Here is a 16,583-nt window from a genome sequence, read left to right as displayed (position 1 = left end):
CATACACACAAAATATACAAATACCCAGCCACACAGAGACAATGTTATATATGCACACACAATACACACACACACAAAATATATAGTAATATACTAATACACACAAATAAAACCGTACACATTACAGGTATGTGACTATATAGGTATCTGCATTATACACAATAGTGAGAGAATATAGATGATCTACATTCCATTCACAATGTTCTACTGGCCCCTGAAACATGAGTGATAACTTCTGGTCAGAAGTCGCATTCTTCCTAAGTGCTGAGCACCCTCAAATCTCATGGTGAGCGAGGATTGCTGAAACCCCCATAAGACCCCTCTCATGTGTGGTTTCATTTTGTCACCTCCCAGGTTCACCACTGGGTGGGCGAAGACACCACCTCATGAGATGAAGCCTGGAGTAAATAAATAAAGCCACCTTCAGATATGGGCCCAACTCTGAACTCACTCAGTGTTTTGGAGGTTGTTGGAGCTTGGGTTTTCGTTTGGGCCCATCTCTTGGCATTACTGCAATTCAGCAAAAGAGAGCTCGTGTTGTCTTGACTATGATTCTTCTGGTTCACTTTTTTATCTATGCTACAGAGTAAGAATGTTTTAGATTATGAAGGTAAAGTTACCGGAGCTCCAGATTTAGCTCCACTCACTTCCCCCTTGCTGGGCAAGGACAATCAAATTGTTTAATATTGAAGATTAAGACTCAACATTTTAAGAATAAAAGGAAGCAGAATGTGCATTCCACCATAGTCTCTAGCTCCCAGGCCCTCCCCTTTCACAAGCCAACAACTGCTTTCCCCCAGTGAGTATTTCCTGGGTCATGGAGGGTGACCCTTTCCATCTGGAATCAATCAGTCAACTCCTGACAACTTCCTGAAACACCTCACTCCATTTCCTGTTCTCTCCCCCTTCTCTCTTTCCCCCTGGTTTGCTTCACTCTTCAAAACTACAGGCCACAGCAGCTTAATGTTAGAGGGTCAGACACAGTTAGACTCCAAAACACTACACAAGGACACCTTTGACCTTCAAAAATCTTTACATCTTAGCTAAACAAATCAAGGTCAACATTTCTTACCAATACCTTGTTAACCATTTATAGGCATTTTTGCCAATGCCCTTCTGAATGCATAACCATCAATACCACTTGTTCTCCCAAGATCGTAAAACATGGCAAGCTTTGTTTTCTTTATGTGCATTAAGTGCTGGTGAAAGGTGCTGGCCTAACTTCCCTGGAGATTTAAGTCCTCAAATTTATCCACAGCACAGGCAAGTTACCTCGGGTACTACTACGCCAATGTGTCTGATTCCTGATCTGATGAGACCACCTTTACAGGTGAGATTTGGCCACTATGCTTATTCAGTTTATGGCTGCTCCACTAAGATCACCAATTGGTGTCAAACATTGTGGTGGCTTTGGTAGACTCTTGCCTATGGGAAATAGTCTGAGAACACCAAATTATTTACATAGGGCATCAAACACCTTTTCGGGTCACAGGTGGCCTGGGGTCAATTTTAACCGATTATGTAGAAGCAAAAGATTCTGCATCCCAGTTACTTGAGTCATCCAGTTCCCAAAATTGTAGTTTTAGAGAAAATGAAGAGTGCAGTGACCTGAACAGTTAGAATAAAAAAGGACAAGGCAACACATTCACAGATCCGAATCTGGATTCCAGCAAGCACAATGGAGAGATGTTTGTGGTCTTGTAAGTGGGGTATCCAGCAGTTCTTAAGATTTGCTTTGCTAGTCTGGATGGTTCCTCTTTACCAGCCTCAGATATTAGTTAATTATTCCCCTTCCATATTAGAAACCTGCATGCTTCTTTGAGTGCTTGTTCATGTTCATTGCAATCCAATCAGGTGTGGGCACACACACATGTACAGTAGCCAGAAGATTTTTCCCCTAGCAGCATCCACGGGGTTGGCCTAGGTGCCCCCTGGAGTGGCACCTTCATGGTGCCCACTAACGGACCCTGCTGACCCACCACCACCTCAGTTCCTTCTTACCACTAGTGACGGTAGCTAGAACTTCCCCTTGCTCTTGCTTCAGCAAGCAGCTTAGCAGTACTTTTAGTTTTCGTTGTAGATAGTTCATTCTAGTGTGCTGGTATAGCATAGTTAGTTCACTTATAAGTTTCAGGTATGCGGGGTTCCTCCCTCCCCTCTCCCCCGTTTTTCTCCTCTCCTTATTTGTTACTAGGACATGCCGCAATCCCTGGGGTTCAAGACTTGCCAGGACTGCATGAAATGCATGCCTAAAAGTGACCCCACACACCTCCTGTTTACGGTGTCTGGCCAAGGGTCACCAAAAAGACCGCTACAAGATCTGTCGGGAGTTTCAACTGAGAACTCTTAAAGAGAGGGAGCAGCAGCTTAAAATCCTCCTCATGGAGGCAGCTCTCCAACCTCAGTTGGACCCAGGCACCAGGAATCCCACTCCCAGTATGTTTTCTTCGGTGCAGAGCACTCCAGTGCTATCTTTGAGAGAGCCGACGTCAAAGAAAGACACTGCCAAGGAGGCTCAGCACCGTGGTGGAGCCTCTGGGGAGCACTCCAGCCTTCGGCACCAGTCCCAATCGCTGGTGCAGAAGACGATGATGAGGAAAAGAAACCGATCCCTCTTGGCAAGATCCAGAGACCAGCCATCAGTGGCACCTCAGTCAGGCCACGGCTCTGAGGCTCGAAGTGGGGCCACGTTGACTCCTGCCCAAGTTAGGCAGTCAAGTCTGGGCCCGTCATGCTCACCAAACCCCTCAGAGCACCTGCCACTCCCATCCACCACGGAGGCTTTTGAGACAGCACAGGACCTGCTGAGACTCATGGCGCCAGTCTTGCTCCCAAGGCAGGAGGATGTGCTGGCACCACAGGCGCCATCCCAGCACCCATTCAGTCAAAGGGAAAGCCGGTGATGATGTCATGCCGATCCCCATCACCTCGGCACCTCCCGATGCCAGCACCTTCATCCAGGGAGTGCAATCAGTCCCCAGGCTCCCGATGCTCTATGTCATATCAGAGTTGGAGTCAGACTTGTACCGCTTGGACTATAGCAGGAGCAGAAGGTCCAGCACAAGGCACCATAGAGGGTCCCACCCGATGCAGTGGCCCTCAATGACAGAACCTGGCTCAGTGGCCCTTTTTGACTCCATGGGCTTTCCATCAGGGCGAGAGTCGGAGCCAAGGATCCCACTCGGGAGCTGCATCAGTGGCGTCCGCAACGTTTGTTCCGCCACAACCAGCAACTGAGCTGGTACCTCTGGCATCAACGCCATTGGCTGCGGTACTGTCACCGACATCAGCACTGAGCACAGTGCTGCCTTCACCACAGGGGGCATTAGCAGCTCAGACTGCTCCTATAGTGCCAGCTGCGCCTTCGGCACTGACAACAGCACCAACATCATCATCAACGCTGACTGCAACGGCGTCGATGAAGACCCCAGTATAGATGCTACACCAAGTGTCTACACCAACACCGACGTGGGACCAGACGTCAGCACCAATACTACCGTCCCCCTGGGGTCTCAAGATCGCTCGGATAGGGATGGTAGAGGGCAACCACCACCTCTGGTGGCCTCCTCCTCCTCTTCACCATATGAGGTGCTCGTGGGCACTTCCATAATCCCAGCTCTGGAAGACTCCAGGGTGTTGCAGCAGTTGCGGCACCAGGTCACCCAGGCTCTGGGCATTAAGGTAGAGGAAGTGGTGGATGATGCAGACTGTATGGTTGACATCCTGGCCCTCTCTGGTGCTTACCATATCGCCTTACCATTTATAAAGACAATTAACGGACATGACTAAGACCCTGTGGCAGACTCTGGCCTCGCTGCTTTGTGCCCTCCAGGGATTATGAACACCTATATTCCCACCCTCCGCCTGACTCTCTGGTGGTGGATGTTGCTAACCACTGGGAGAGGCAAGGCTTTCAAGGCCCTTTCCCCAAGAATAAGGACGCTGAAAAACTAGACCTATTTGGGCAAAAGGTGTACTCAACAGCGGGACAGCTCCTCCAAATATCTAACCAGCAGGCCATCAGCAGCAGGTACTCCTACAATACTTGCTTGGCAATAGCTAAATTCCCCTTGGACTCCCCACAGAAAGTACCTCAGGTCTGTGATGAACAATACCCACTAACAATTTACAGTCCTTCTGTTCAACCTGTCAGCAGCACCTTGAGTCTTCACCAAGAGCATGGCAGTCGTTGTCCAACTGCTCCAGTCATGGTTAGCATCCGTGTATCGACCAGCCTGGGACAGCTTGGACAGGATTGTGACTCTGTCTCGCCCAGTCCTTGACTCTCTCCTGTGGTGGCTCAACCCTCAGGAGGTATGTTCAGGGATCTCCTTCATCAGTCCACAGCCGTCTCTTTCACTAGTGACAGATGCATCAGACTTGGGCTGGGGAGCACACCTAGGAGACTGCAGGACTCAGGGTCTCTGGTCTCAGGTGGACCTAGGTCTCCACATCAACGTCAGAGAGCTGAGAGTGGTGCTCCTAGCATGCCAGACCTTCTGGGCACACTTAACGGAACAATGTGTATCAGTCACGACGGACAACACCACGGCAATATTTATATCAACAAACAGGGCAGCACACTCCTCTCCCCTGTGCCAGGAAGCCCTCATGCTGTGGGACTTCTATGTAGAACATTCAATACACCTGCAAGTGTCGTACCTTCCCAGGGTACAGAACGAGCTGGTGGAGCACCTCAGCAGGTCCTTTCGTGGCCACAAGTCGTCCCTTCACCCAGATGTTGCAATTTTGATCGTCCAGAGGCAGGGCTTTCCCCAGATAAACCTATTCACCACAGGAAGTGCCAGCAGTTCTGCTCGTTCCAGAACCACAGCCTGCACTCCAGAGTGGACGTGTTCCTCCTCCCATGGGAAAGTTGTCTCCTGTACACCTTTCCGCCCATACCGCTCATTCACAAGGTTCTCTTCAAGATCCGGAGGGAATGAGCTCAAGTCATATTGATAGCTCCAGCCTGCACTGGTACACATCTCTCCTAGACATGTCCTTGGAAGCTCCAGTAGGCCTGCTGCTCTTCTCGGACCTTCTGACATAAGATCATGGTCGTCGCCAACATCTGAACTTCGGGTCACTGCACCTCAGAGCGTGGAAACTCCGTGGTTGAACCCAGTGGAGCTTTCCTGTTCAGACCAGGTTAGACAGGTCCTCCTTGGCAGCAGAAAACCCTCTACGAGAGCTACCTACCTTGCCAAGTGAAAGAGATTTTCAATCTGGTCGGTTCAGTGCCATTCGTCCCCAGTGCTAGCCTCAGTGCCGCTTATTCTGGACTACCTCCTCCATCAGAAGCAGCAGGGGCTTTCATCATTGTCAATAAGGGCTCACTTGGCCCCCATCTCAGCCTTCCACCCAGGCGCGGAGGGCTGCTCTGTCGTTGCTAACCCAGTGGTTTCTAAAAGGTCTCAACAGGCTATACCCTAAGGTTCATCAGCCTGTCCCAGTCTCGGACCTCAATCTGGTCCTTTCTAGACTCATGGGACCACCCTTTGAAACCTTGGCATCGTGCTTCCTGCTCTACCTATCTCACAAGGTCACGTTCCTTGTAGCAATAACCTCAGCTAGGAGAGTGTTTAAACTCAGGGCCCTAACCTCAGAGCCCCATTACACTGTGTTCTATAAGGACAAGGTTCAGCTCAGACCTCACCCTCCTTTCTTACTGAAGGTTGTGTTGCAGTTTCACATTAACTAGGACATCTCTCTCCTGGTATTCTACCGTAAGCTGCATTCCAGCTGCAGGGAGCAGAGACTCCACTCTCTAGATGTCCACAGGGCGCTTGCCTTTTATATCAAGAGAACAAACCTGTTCAGAAAATTGGTCCAGTTACTTGTGTCAGTGGTGGACAGAATGAAAGGTCAGCCTGTGTCATCACAAGGCATCTTGTCATGGATAGCATCCTGTATTCATGAGTGCTATAACCTGGCAGATGTCCCTGCACCTTCAATCACTGTGCACTCCACCAGGGCGTAGGCTTCACCAACAGCATTCTTGGCGCAGGTTCCCACTCAGGAAATCTGCAGGGCGGCAATGTGGTCCTCCATCCATACTTTCGCCACACACTTTGCGATTACCCAGCAGGCCAGAGACAATGTGGCCTTTGGGTGAGCAGTGCTCCAATCAGTGGGCAACTCCGACTCCACCACCTGAACTTGGGCTTGTGAGTCACTTGATTGGAATTGACATGAACAAGCACTTGAAGAAAAAACAGTTACCTTCTCATAATTGTTCTTCCAGATGTGCTGGAATGGACATGAACAATACCCACCCTTCTGTCTGAGTAGCCGGCAAGAAGGCACTGAGAGGGTGGTGGGTCGGCAGGCCCTTTATTGGACACTATGAAGGCGTGACTCAAGGGGGTGCCCAGGCCGACTCAACAGACGCTGCTAGGGGAAAAATCTTCCGGCGACTGTGCACTTGTGCGCACACACCCCGATTGGAATGGATGTGAATAACACATCTCAAAGAACAACGGTTATGAGAAGGCAAGTAACAGTTTTTTTACTAGATCCCTGTGCTCTTCTCATTTCCCAGCTGGATTACTGTAATGCACTCTGCTTGAAGTCCAAGCTAAGGCTTCAACTACTGCAGAGAACAGAAGTGCTCTCCATGTTTGATACATTAAACCTGGGCTCTGTAGGCTGCACTGGGCTCCCTTTTGCTTCCAAACACAATTCAAAGTGCTAGTTTTAATTTACAATTCCTTACCTGGCTAACTGAGTGAGAGGCCACCTATCCTCCACACCCCTTCTGACAGCGAAGATCTGTCTAGAAGGCTGTGATTAACAGTCTCAAGATTTAAACCTTGGACACTAGCAGCTGGACATTCGCAATAGAGAATCCTTGCTAATTGAGTCTCCTTGTCAGCAGGGTGCATATTTCAATGTTCGCGGGGCTGGCGAGAAAGGAGGATTCCTTACCTATCCTGAAGATGGGTTAGGAATTGTAAATGCTTCAAGATCCTCTGATGAAAAGGTAAGGCAGAAGCAAAGCAAACTCTCCATCATATACACACTATCTCTGTCTCTACACACACACACACACACACACACATACACATATGCTCCACCCCAAGTTATATATATGCATATAAATACACACACTGTTTTACATGGACAATACATATTGCTTTTGTATCCCTAAATACACACATTTACATATGCATGAATACACATCAGGCATACATACATGCATTTACATACATGCAACACATCTCATCACTGGAAATGATCTCTAAAAAAAACAATCCCTGATACCATTCCAAATGAGGAAAAAATTATTTGTGACACTTAACATCTGGAAACAATATTAAATTCCTGATATACTTTCCCTTTTTATTGTGCAGTCACAGTACCGTGTTATTTTAATTTTTCCAGAAGAATAACCACTATGTGGATTTTTTTATTATTATTATTTTCCACCTGGGTGGAAGCTACACATGTACACCTACGTACACAGACTCATCCTGCTATCTTCACTCAGGTAAGATTTCCACTGATGTCAATGGGAGTTTTGTTTAAATGATGACTTCAGGATTAGATGCTTAGTATACTGTGTTTGCTGTAGAGTTGAACTAGGGATGGGCTTAACAGAAAAATGCCAGCAACTTCTCTCTGCACCAAACATCCATTGATTTCAGTTGGAGTTCCACATCTAGATCCCGATCCTACAATGCAGGCACAGAGGACTATCTGCACTGACCTCATTTCAGGGACCCTAGAGTGCCCATGGATTTTAGTATGTTAGAATTTGTGGATTAATTCTTAGCCAAGGTGAGCTTTTTCTCACATGCTCAGGGATGAACTGAGGTAACCAATCTGGGGTCAGGAAAAAATATCCCCAGGGATATACCTTGGTTTTTTCCCCTTTCTACGTCCCTCTGGAGCACTGAGAAGGGGAAAACCCATAAGGGTATATCCCATGTTTCTTTTCAATGCAGTGAGTAGACAGGTCTGTGGTTAGAGCTAATATTTTCCTCCTCATCCACTTTCTGAACCACAATGGTGCTCTAGGATCTGCTCAATCAGGATGATCCCGGATCAAGGAGAATTCCCAGTTTACAGGAGGCTAATGCTTTAGCGCTGAATCTCAGCTAAGCATCTTAGCTGAAGTGCCTCATCACAGGTCAACAGAAATACCGTCCCCCATTACACAGCGATCATTACCATTAAGTATCATTGGACTTCAATCAAGTTCCCTGGGAGAAGTCCTCATTAAGTGGAATGGAGTGCATCATGTGTTTTTATGCTGTTCTTGGGGGAATTGCCCTCTGAAAATATAGTGATGATGGATATGGTGGTATTACGAAGGCTTAGATTTCCAGTTCAGATGAACTCCAATTGCCAATATTAAAAAAGGGGGCCAGGTCCTCAGCAAGTGTAAACTGGCCTAGCTCCATTGAGGGTCTCACCTCAAACGACAAATATTTTCCTTAATAAATGTACTGATGAGTTGAGCTGGCTAGAACTTGTGGGACCAATATATGGACAGCCACTAGATACCTGGGAAAATATTCGCCAATCCCAAAAGTTGTGTGAGTTTTAGCACCTATGGCAAGTGATTTCAAACATCTGAGGAGGATAACTGGATGTAAGTGAGCATCACAGCGTGCATCATTGTTGTCATAATAAAAATAGTTTGGGTTGTATTTTATGACAATTCACTGAGTTTCAACCTCTGTTGCCACAACCCACTGGTGAGCGTGTGGTTACAGGTCCCCACATCTGTGCCCAGTCCACAGAGGATGTGAATCTGTTCAACCCCACTTACAAAGCCTTGGCTCTTTTGTGTAAAATGGAGCAATTTATCCTTTTAGTTCTCCAAATCCCCAGTCTAATCCCTGGAACGTTAGCCAAGAGGCCTCTCTCTCTCTCTCTCTCTCACACACATACACGCACACACAGAATCTAAGCATTTCCTACAATCAGATTCCTCCCCACTCCAGAAATTCTGGTTTTGTAAATAGTGCATGTCACTTCTAAAGCCTCAGCCAAGTATTTCCAAGCACTTTACTAACATTAATTAAACCTCACAACATCCCCATGAAAGATAATTACTCTCAATTTGCATATGAATAAAAGAGTGTACTAGATGTGCTGACTTGCTCAAGGACAAAACATGAGTCAAGGACAGAGTCAGAAACTGAACCCAGGAGTCCTTGTTTCCATCTCCTGCTTAGCCATTAGGATGCATGTAAGAAAGATGTGCGCATGTTGTAAATAATTTGAAATAAAATAATCGCAAAACATTTCACTTTTGAAATAGATGGTTTCTCCCCACAGTAGAAAATTGACTCCAGGATTGGTCAAAAAGTCCATAAGTTAAGTGATTTTCATTGTGTCTTTGAAGCTCCTGCTCAGTAGCAAAGCACATTTCAAACAGTTGATGAGATCACAAACCATCTGGTGTTGCTTTCAAAACTGAAGAACTACTCTTAAAAAACAAGAAACAAAAAAACAACCCTCCAAAGAAAAAAACGCCCTACACTCTGTAGGCATCTGGAGATGCATTAAATTTACAATTCAGTGTTAGTTTAACCGGTTTGTTTTTCTATTTTTTTAAACAGGTGCGACATCAATGAAATGAACTTTTACTTTTTTTTCAAGTCTCTCCTAGCAGTACAGTATAGCTAAGACTTAGACCTCTCCTATAAATAAGCTGGAGCCGATGCTCTGGATCCCACCACCCTAAAGCTTTGGTTGTGATCCAATTAAAGCCTGAACTCTGTGGTTCACACTCATCTCTAATCATAACTATTACCTTGAGACTATTCCAAGTTATGAGTAACCCAGCCTCTTGGGCTTGAAGAATTCAGTAAAACATATCATACAGTGCAACTTCAATCTACATCATACATGTTGTGTGTTAACAGCAAAGCTTGAGTGTGCTTCATGCTTTTTAATGCACCTAAAATTCATAAGAAGACTGTTTGGGTGAAATCAACTCAATTTCAATTGATGAAACCACGTCAAATCATAACCATGTCAGTGTAGGGCAGGGGACTGTTTGTGTCGTGGTTTTACAGTGTTTCGTAAAATGGGTCTCCAATCCCTGCGTGGGGGCCAGTAGGTGCTACCACAATAGAAATAAATAAATAAGGTCTTCATCCAGCAAATATTCATGCACAGTGTATTACAGGAGTGACACCACTGAAGTCAATCTACTTATGTGAGTAAAAGTTAAGCACCTGTGTAAGTTTTCACAGGACTAGCGCTTTAATAATCCTCAAAAGCTCTACTAAGAATATATTAAGGAAACCCACTGAAATTCTTTAGATCTGGTCCACAAATAAAACCTAATGAATTAAATCAGGAAAATCAATAAAATATCCCTATGTTTCCTATTTTTGCCTAGAAGTCAGACTCTGCTTTACTCAGTTATGATGGGCTTGCATTTCTAGGATTGACAGCTGCCTCTTCTAACCTCATAAAAAAAAATCTGTCACATTCATTACCTTTGTTGATGTAAAGCTTGCTGAGTGGAATTAAAATGAATGTATGTTTGGAGTGAGAGAGCACAACCAATATTTTGGGATGACTTGCATGTTTAAACTTTTGACACCACGTGGGCGTGCCGGCAGCATCCGTCTGACACCAAGGCAGATAAAACAGGTGTTTGCACAAAATAAAACGAGAAAAGAACTAGGTAGAGCTAGAAGATGAGAATTCCCATCCAACTGCTCTTTGCACCCTACCCACTGCACTGCTCTTAAGAAAATCATTGCCCATATTCATTTTCTATCTTTACCTAACCAAAATCTGCACAGAACTTATTCACAATGGGCCTGGGCTATTCACATTTCCCTTGTCCTTGAAGTCCCCTAAATTTCAGGCTCTGTTACAAATTGGGAACTAAGACCTAAGCTCACCTGAAAGCTCGTGAACCTAGATACACCGTTCTGAGCAAACCTGGACTAAGATCCTGCTCTCACTGAAATAAATAAGATTTTGCCATTGCAGTGGAAGCAGCTTTATTATTTTGGATCAGAGTCAGGCTAGCATCATAATTTTGAGACAGAACTAGAGAAACCTAGGGGCAGTGACTGAGTCTCTTGATGAGGTTTTGGGTTTGACCCTCAAGGTCGAAGTGAAACTCCGAGGATATAAACCCACATGGGCTAGAGACCAGAGGGAGTTTAGATAAGCCCTGTGAAACAAAACCAGAGAATTTCATTTGGCTCCAATTTTCAGGCTTGGCGTGCAGGAAGGTAGAAAACCCAGAAGGAGAAAGAGTTTATCCCAGCTCATTTTCTTCTCCAATAAGCTGCTGATTTTGGTATAAAGTTCAAAGCAATGGAGAGGCATGTGAGAGAGGCATGCCAGGCGGATGGGCTCAAGGCATTCCATTGGTAACCACGTGAATGACTAAGGGTGATTTCAGCCTCCTTGTTCCATGTTCAACTGGAAATTTAAATTCATTCAGGCTCCATATCACCACCACCTTAGGATCAGAGTCAAGAGAGCCAAACTGGGAGTAAGACTGATGGCTAAAGATTGACCTCAGCCAGAAAATCTGGATCCAGATCCAAACTCTTCCATAGTTTAGGGCATGGTGTGAACCCAGGGGTTCGGTTTCACCTACTGTAGAGACGGGGCACAGGGTAAAAAACTGAAACTAGATTTAAACTAGATCTAAAGTTCTTGGATCCAGAGTTTGGCTCTGGGGCAGCCTCTAACCAATACTATTATTTATTTATTTGTTTCTATTGCAATTGTGTCTAGCAGCCCTAGTCACTTACCAAGACCATCCCATTGTTCTAAGCACTGTAGAAACACAGAACAAAAAGACAGTCCCTAACAGTTTCGTTTCACTACATTCCAAAATCAGTCTCTCTTGATCAGTCTCCGTATGTGCTGGCTCCCATTTATGAGTCATAAGATGATTTTTCTTCCTGTTTCAGATTTTTTTTTCTCAAATCTTGGCAGGCAACATCTGGGATCAAAATAATAATCTACGCTCCTTTGCTGATAGGGGTTGCCATTAAAAAGTCAAGGTTTATTCGCTGACAGTTAACAATGTTGTATCCAAGATATCACTAGCCATTCCCTAAACTTAGACTAGGAGATAACTATGGAGTATCTGATCTAAAAATTCAACAAACCCCACTAAAAATTCAACAAAAGAGAACAGGTGTTTTGGTCTTGACATTTTTCTATGACATTTTTGAGCTTTGCAAATTGAAAACTTTTGTTGTGTTTGTTTTCAGCAATCAGAATGTTCAGTTTTCAGTGGAACTCTGACAATTTTTGACAACAATTCTTTTGGGGGAACATTTCTATTTTGTCAAACAAAGCCATTTTCTGTCCAAAAAACATTTTGATGAAAAATTTTCGACCAGCCCTAGCAATAACTTTCAGTGCAAGAAGAGCCTTTAATGATGATGGCCGTTGTATATGGAAATATTTAGTGCTCATGTGGCTCTCATTTTGGGCACTTAACTAGCAGTTCCCCCTCTTTTCAACCTGCGCCTTCATCTTTAAAGCACTTTACAAACACTGAGTGTCCAGTCCTACAGCCCTTCCTCACACAAGTAGTCCCCCTCCCCCCCAACATCAGTAGAATTATTCATGTGAGTAAGAACTGCAGGATAGAACCCAGTAACTGATCCTTACAATGTATCTTGTAAGTAGGCATGTTTAATTTATATTTTATAGATGGAGAAACTGAGGCACCAAACTGTTATTGGGACCTGGCCGAGGCCACACAGCAACTCAAATACAGAGTTAGGAGTCTAACGCATGAGTGCAGGTCTTGCCGTGCCATCCTTAATCTTCCAGACATTGTTGCCTTTCCCAACTAGACCATGCTGTCTTTGCAGTAGAGCAGCTTGTCTGAGAATTTTGTTGCTGATACATGAGAAAGAATCCTGCTCATTCTCCCCTAGCTGTACTGGCTTTCTATGCATTTCTCTTATGCCCATCACTGCAATATCTAGATACCAAAGTTAATGAACTAGGCCTCAGAAAACTCCCATGAAATATGATCCCCATTATACAAATGGGGAAACTGAGGCACGGAGCAGTGGCATGATTTTCTCAAAGGGCTTCACAGGAAGTCTGTGGCAGAGTAGAAATTATCCCCATATAACAGGTGGAAAATCTGAGGCACAGAGACGTGGAATGACTTGCTCAGAGTCGCACAGCGTGTCAGTGGCAGAGTCAGGGATAGAACCAAGATCTCCTGACTTGCAATTCAGTAACCTAGACACTAGACCATGTTGTCTCTCTGTACATGGTCCTCTACTACAGTGATCTCTAGAATGTCACTTTTCTAACCCATGGAGAGTGCTCTGCAGTGCTTTCAGGCAGCATTAGAAATGGTTATAATTTGTGCGCGGGATGAATTACAGGTGCAATACTTATTTATTAAATCTAGTTGCTTAAATGATTGGGGTGAGAGAGGAGAGACTGTATCTGCCTTTCTCCTCACCAGTGTTTGGAACTTGACACACTTCACCTCCCTCTGTGTTTTTATTAGCTGGTATTCTCAATACATCAGCGACAGCTATGATGAAACCAGTGGCAGATTTCTCTGCAAAGCTGCTGGGCTGCTGTCCCATGGGTCTTGTTGCTTTGCCGTGCGAGATCTTAAAGTGACCATGACTATTTTGGCTGCTGTTTTTAAAGAGGCTGAAAGGGAGGGTATGCAAGAGTTAAAAAGCAGGGGAGAGTGGGGAATAGAAGGGAGGAGTGTTTGTGTACCATGTACAGAGCTACTTTGAAAAATTCTGAGGCATCTAAGTATCACAAACATGATCCCTGCTGTGAGTGTGAGTGCTTTGCCCGAGGGTATCAAATCAAATATCCACCGCTGGTTGGTACAGTACATTGAATACCCAAGGGGGGGCAAAAAGGGGGGGGTTGAAGAAAAAAAGGTTTAAATGGAGCAAATGAAGAAAATCTTTTAACAATATCTGAAGCGGTTTATCATCTACTGTCACCTTGTTTATTATGAACAATATAGGCGAAAAAAAGGAAGAGAAAGGAAAGCAGACAACTTACTTAATGTCAAGTCTCCTAATACTTACCTGGAAACGTCTCATGTCTCTGGGGTTCCCTGCTGTTTTCAAACAATTCTGATTGCACTTGAGGAAAAATTTCAAGAAGAATCTGCAAAGAGAAAGGACTGGGTCACTTCTATTAACGAGAAACTAACATCTAGTATTATTTATCTGCTTTGCATTGATGCAAGTGTGCATCATAACGATGTACGTGAGGGTATATAAATAGACTGTCTGAAAAACTTAAAAATAAATCACATTTCTCTCTGAAATTTGTTTCTTATAAGTAACATCTAATGTGATTATGAATGAAATAGGAAATTAAATATCCTCTTTGGACAAGGTCCTTAGCTGATATAAGTCAGCCTAGCTCCATACAGCTACACCGGTTCATACCCGCTAAGAATCCGGCATTCTATTTTTTACAGTGTCCTTACTTTGTGTATTTGACTGCCTTTTGTGTTTAGCCAGTTTCTCTTATTTCTTCTGTTGTCTGTGTAGGTCTTTAGTGCAACATCATCAGAGGATAATACTATTGTAAAAACCAGAAAAATTGGCAGGGTAACTCTGGGGCAGGTGAAAGACCTGAAACTACTTTAAGCTCATTAAAAAAAAGCTGACCAGATTTCATGTTGACAGTTAGTTACTACGTTTTTATTAAAGATAAACAGAACTGTTGACAGTCCAAATTACAATCTTACATAATCGTAAGAGAGAGGGTGACAAAAACAGAAGTTAAAGGAATATAGCAGACCCAATGCAGAATATAGGCGATGATTTAGAGTAGGTATACATACTGATGTTGTAAAAAGTTATCAATGATTTTTTTTTCCTATCAAATACACCGATCCTTTATGCTTTACAGTTCTGCATGGTCGTGGTTTGTCATTTATGTAAGTTCCATCTCCAGCACTCTAGGCAGAAACTGCCAAACGTTATGAACCACAGTGCTTGGATTTTGCACAGTCTTGACATGCTATCACTAGAGAGCCGTTCTCAACAGGCCCTTGAGTACAAAATTCTTCCATGTGAATAAGCAAATCCATCTTTCTAATGATGGCTGCACTGATAAGACTCACGAATTTCAGGAGTGTAAGGGGTTAATAGAACCGATTGCAAACATTTGCACTTTTTGGATACAAAATACTCCCCAACCATGCTATCACGATCCCAGTGTAACGGACAAGCAATATTTAAAGTGTCCTCCATTGTGAACGTGAACAACTTCTGTGCTTCTGTTCTAGTAGCATATTTACATTTGGGGAACAAAACACCTTTAACTGGGACAAGCAAATTTGTGTAGGCTCTGAGAGGGAGGGAGGAGGCATTAGTATAGGAGAGAGATTTTAAATAGTTGAAGAACTGGCATGGAATACAGTGAACAATTTATTTATTTATTTCGCTTGCTGAGTGCTTTTCTTAAAAAAAAAAAAAAAAAAAAAAATCAGCTTTCGCAGTAAGTTAAAGTCCCAGGTGAGCTAGGCCTACTTCCCTTTCTGTTACTATGACAACGATTTTTTACCGCAGTCCCAAAGTCCCTTCAGAACTCACACATTCATGCCTTGAATTAGAACTTTAAAGGAGAAAGATGTATATTTTCCAGGGCTTACCAACAAAATAATAATAATAAACCAGAAATCAACTTTGCTTCCTCACCTCAGTTTTTATTTACACCTCTCAAAAGTCCACTCACCCCAGCACATAAAATAAATACTTAGGAATCTGATTCCTTTCTATGTGTCTCAAAAAACAACTGCAATCCTCCCCATAAGCCCCCCCTAAAGAAATTAGAAACATGGGCCCACAAAAGAAATACCCTCCTATGGGGTTCTGCTGCACTAAAGGTTTCCATTATTTTTAAACCAATCTGAACCTTTTCTGACCATTTTTCTCATAAGTTTTCCTTTGTGAAATAATCATTTTATCCCTATCATTTGCTGCTAGCTTTCCCCTGGCTCACAATTATAGAACCTTCTTGGTTCTTTGTGTGATGCAGATAAAGGTAAAAGCACAGTGTCCATACTGCAGTCTCTTTTCACTTTGGGATTCAAGTTCAGCAGCAGAAGATGGATCAATGCTCCATTGTCAGAGGGCAACTTCTATAAAAAAAGCCCTAGTCACTTGGTTATACATAGAACCAAATAATCATACAAAACTTCATGTTTTACGAACAGAGCTAAGTGAATGCAGCAAAACATATTCACTAATATTCTTGCAAATAAGTCCTGTTGATTCCATTTGGTGTGGAATTCGTGGCCCCTTTTATTTGATTTTTTTGGTGAGAAAAATTTTATTTGCAAATATGTTTCCAGAAAGAAAAAACATTGCGCATACTGGCACATGTGAATATTTGCCAGTTCAAGCCAGAAACGCTCTCAGTTGCAAACACTCTTTTTGCTCCATTCCAACAATTACAAATGCTCGCAGATTATCTGCAAAAAGACAACGGGACCTCTCCTGTTCAGGAACCTTAGGTCATCCAAGCAGGGAAAACAAATAATGCCATGTGACCAAAGCAAGCAGCTATCCCGAACCTATATTGGAGACCATTTGCCAAGAAATCTGAGCTAACTA

The 16,583-nt window shown here is 43.9% G+C and overlaps 1 protein-coding gene across 1 annotated transcript in view; it reads right to left on the bottom strand.

The window, feature by feature from the left end:
• The window catches only part of EBF2 (EBF transcription factor 2), a 176,732-nt gene that overhangs the window by 37,310 nt on the left and 122,839 nt on the right, over nt 1–16,583 (bottom strand). Inside the window, exon 7 of the mRNA XM_032795353.2 lies at nt 14,037–14,118. Within this exon, the coding sequence (XP_032651244.1) occupies nt 14,037–14,118 (82 nt within the window). The remainder of the gene's footprint in view (nt 1–14,036; nt 14,119–16,583) is intronic.

This window comes from Chelonoidis abingdonii, chromosome 2, assembly GCF_003597395.2.
Source record: "Chelonoidis abingdonii isolate Lonesome George chromosome 2, CheloAbing_2.0, whole genome shotgun sequence".
Lineage (NCBI taxonomy): Eukaryota > Metazoa > Chordata > Testudines > Testudinidae > Chelonoidis > Chelonoidis abingdonii.
Note: the sequence above shows the minus strand (reverse complement) of the source record. Positions and strands in the feature narration are given on the sequence as shown.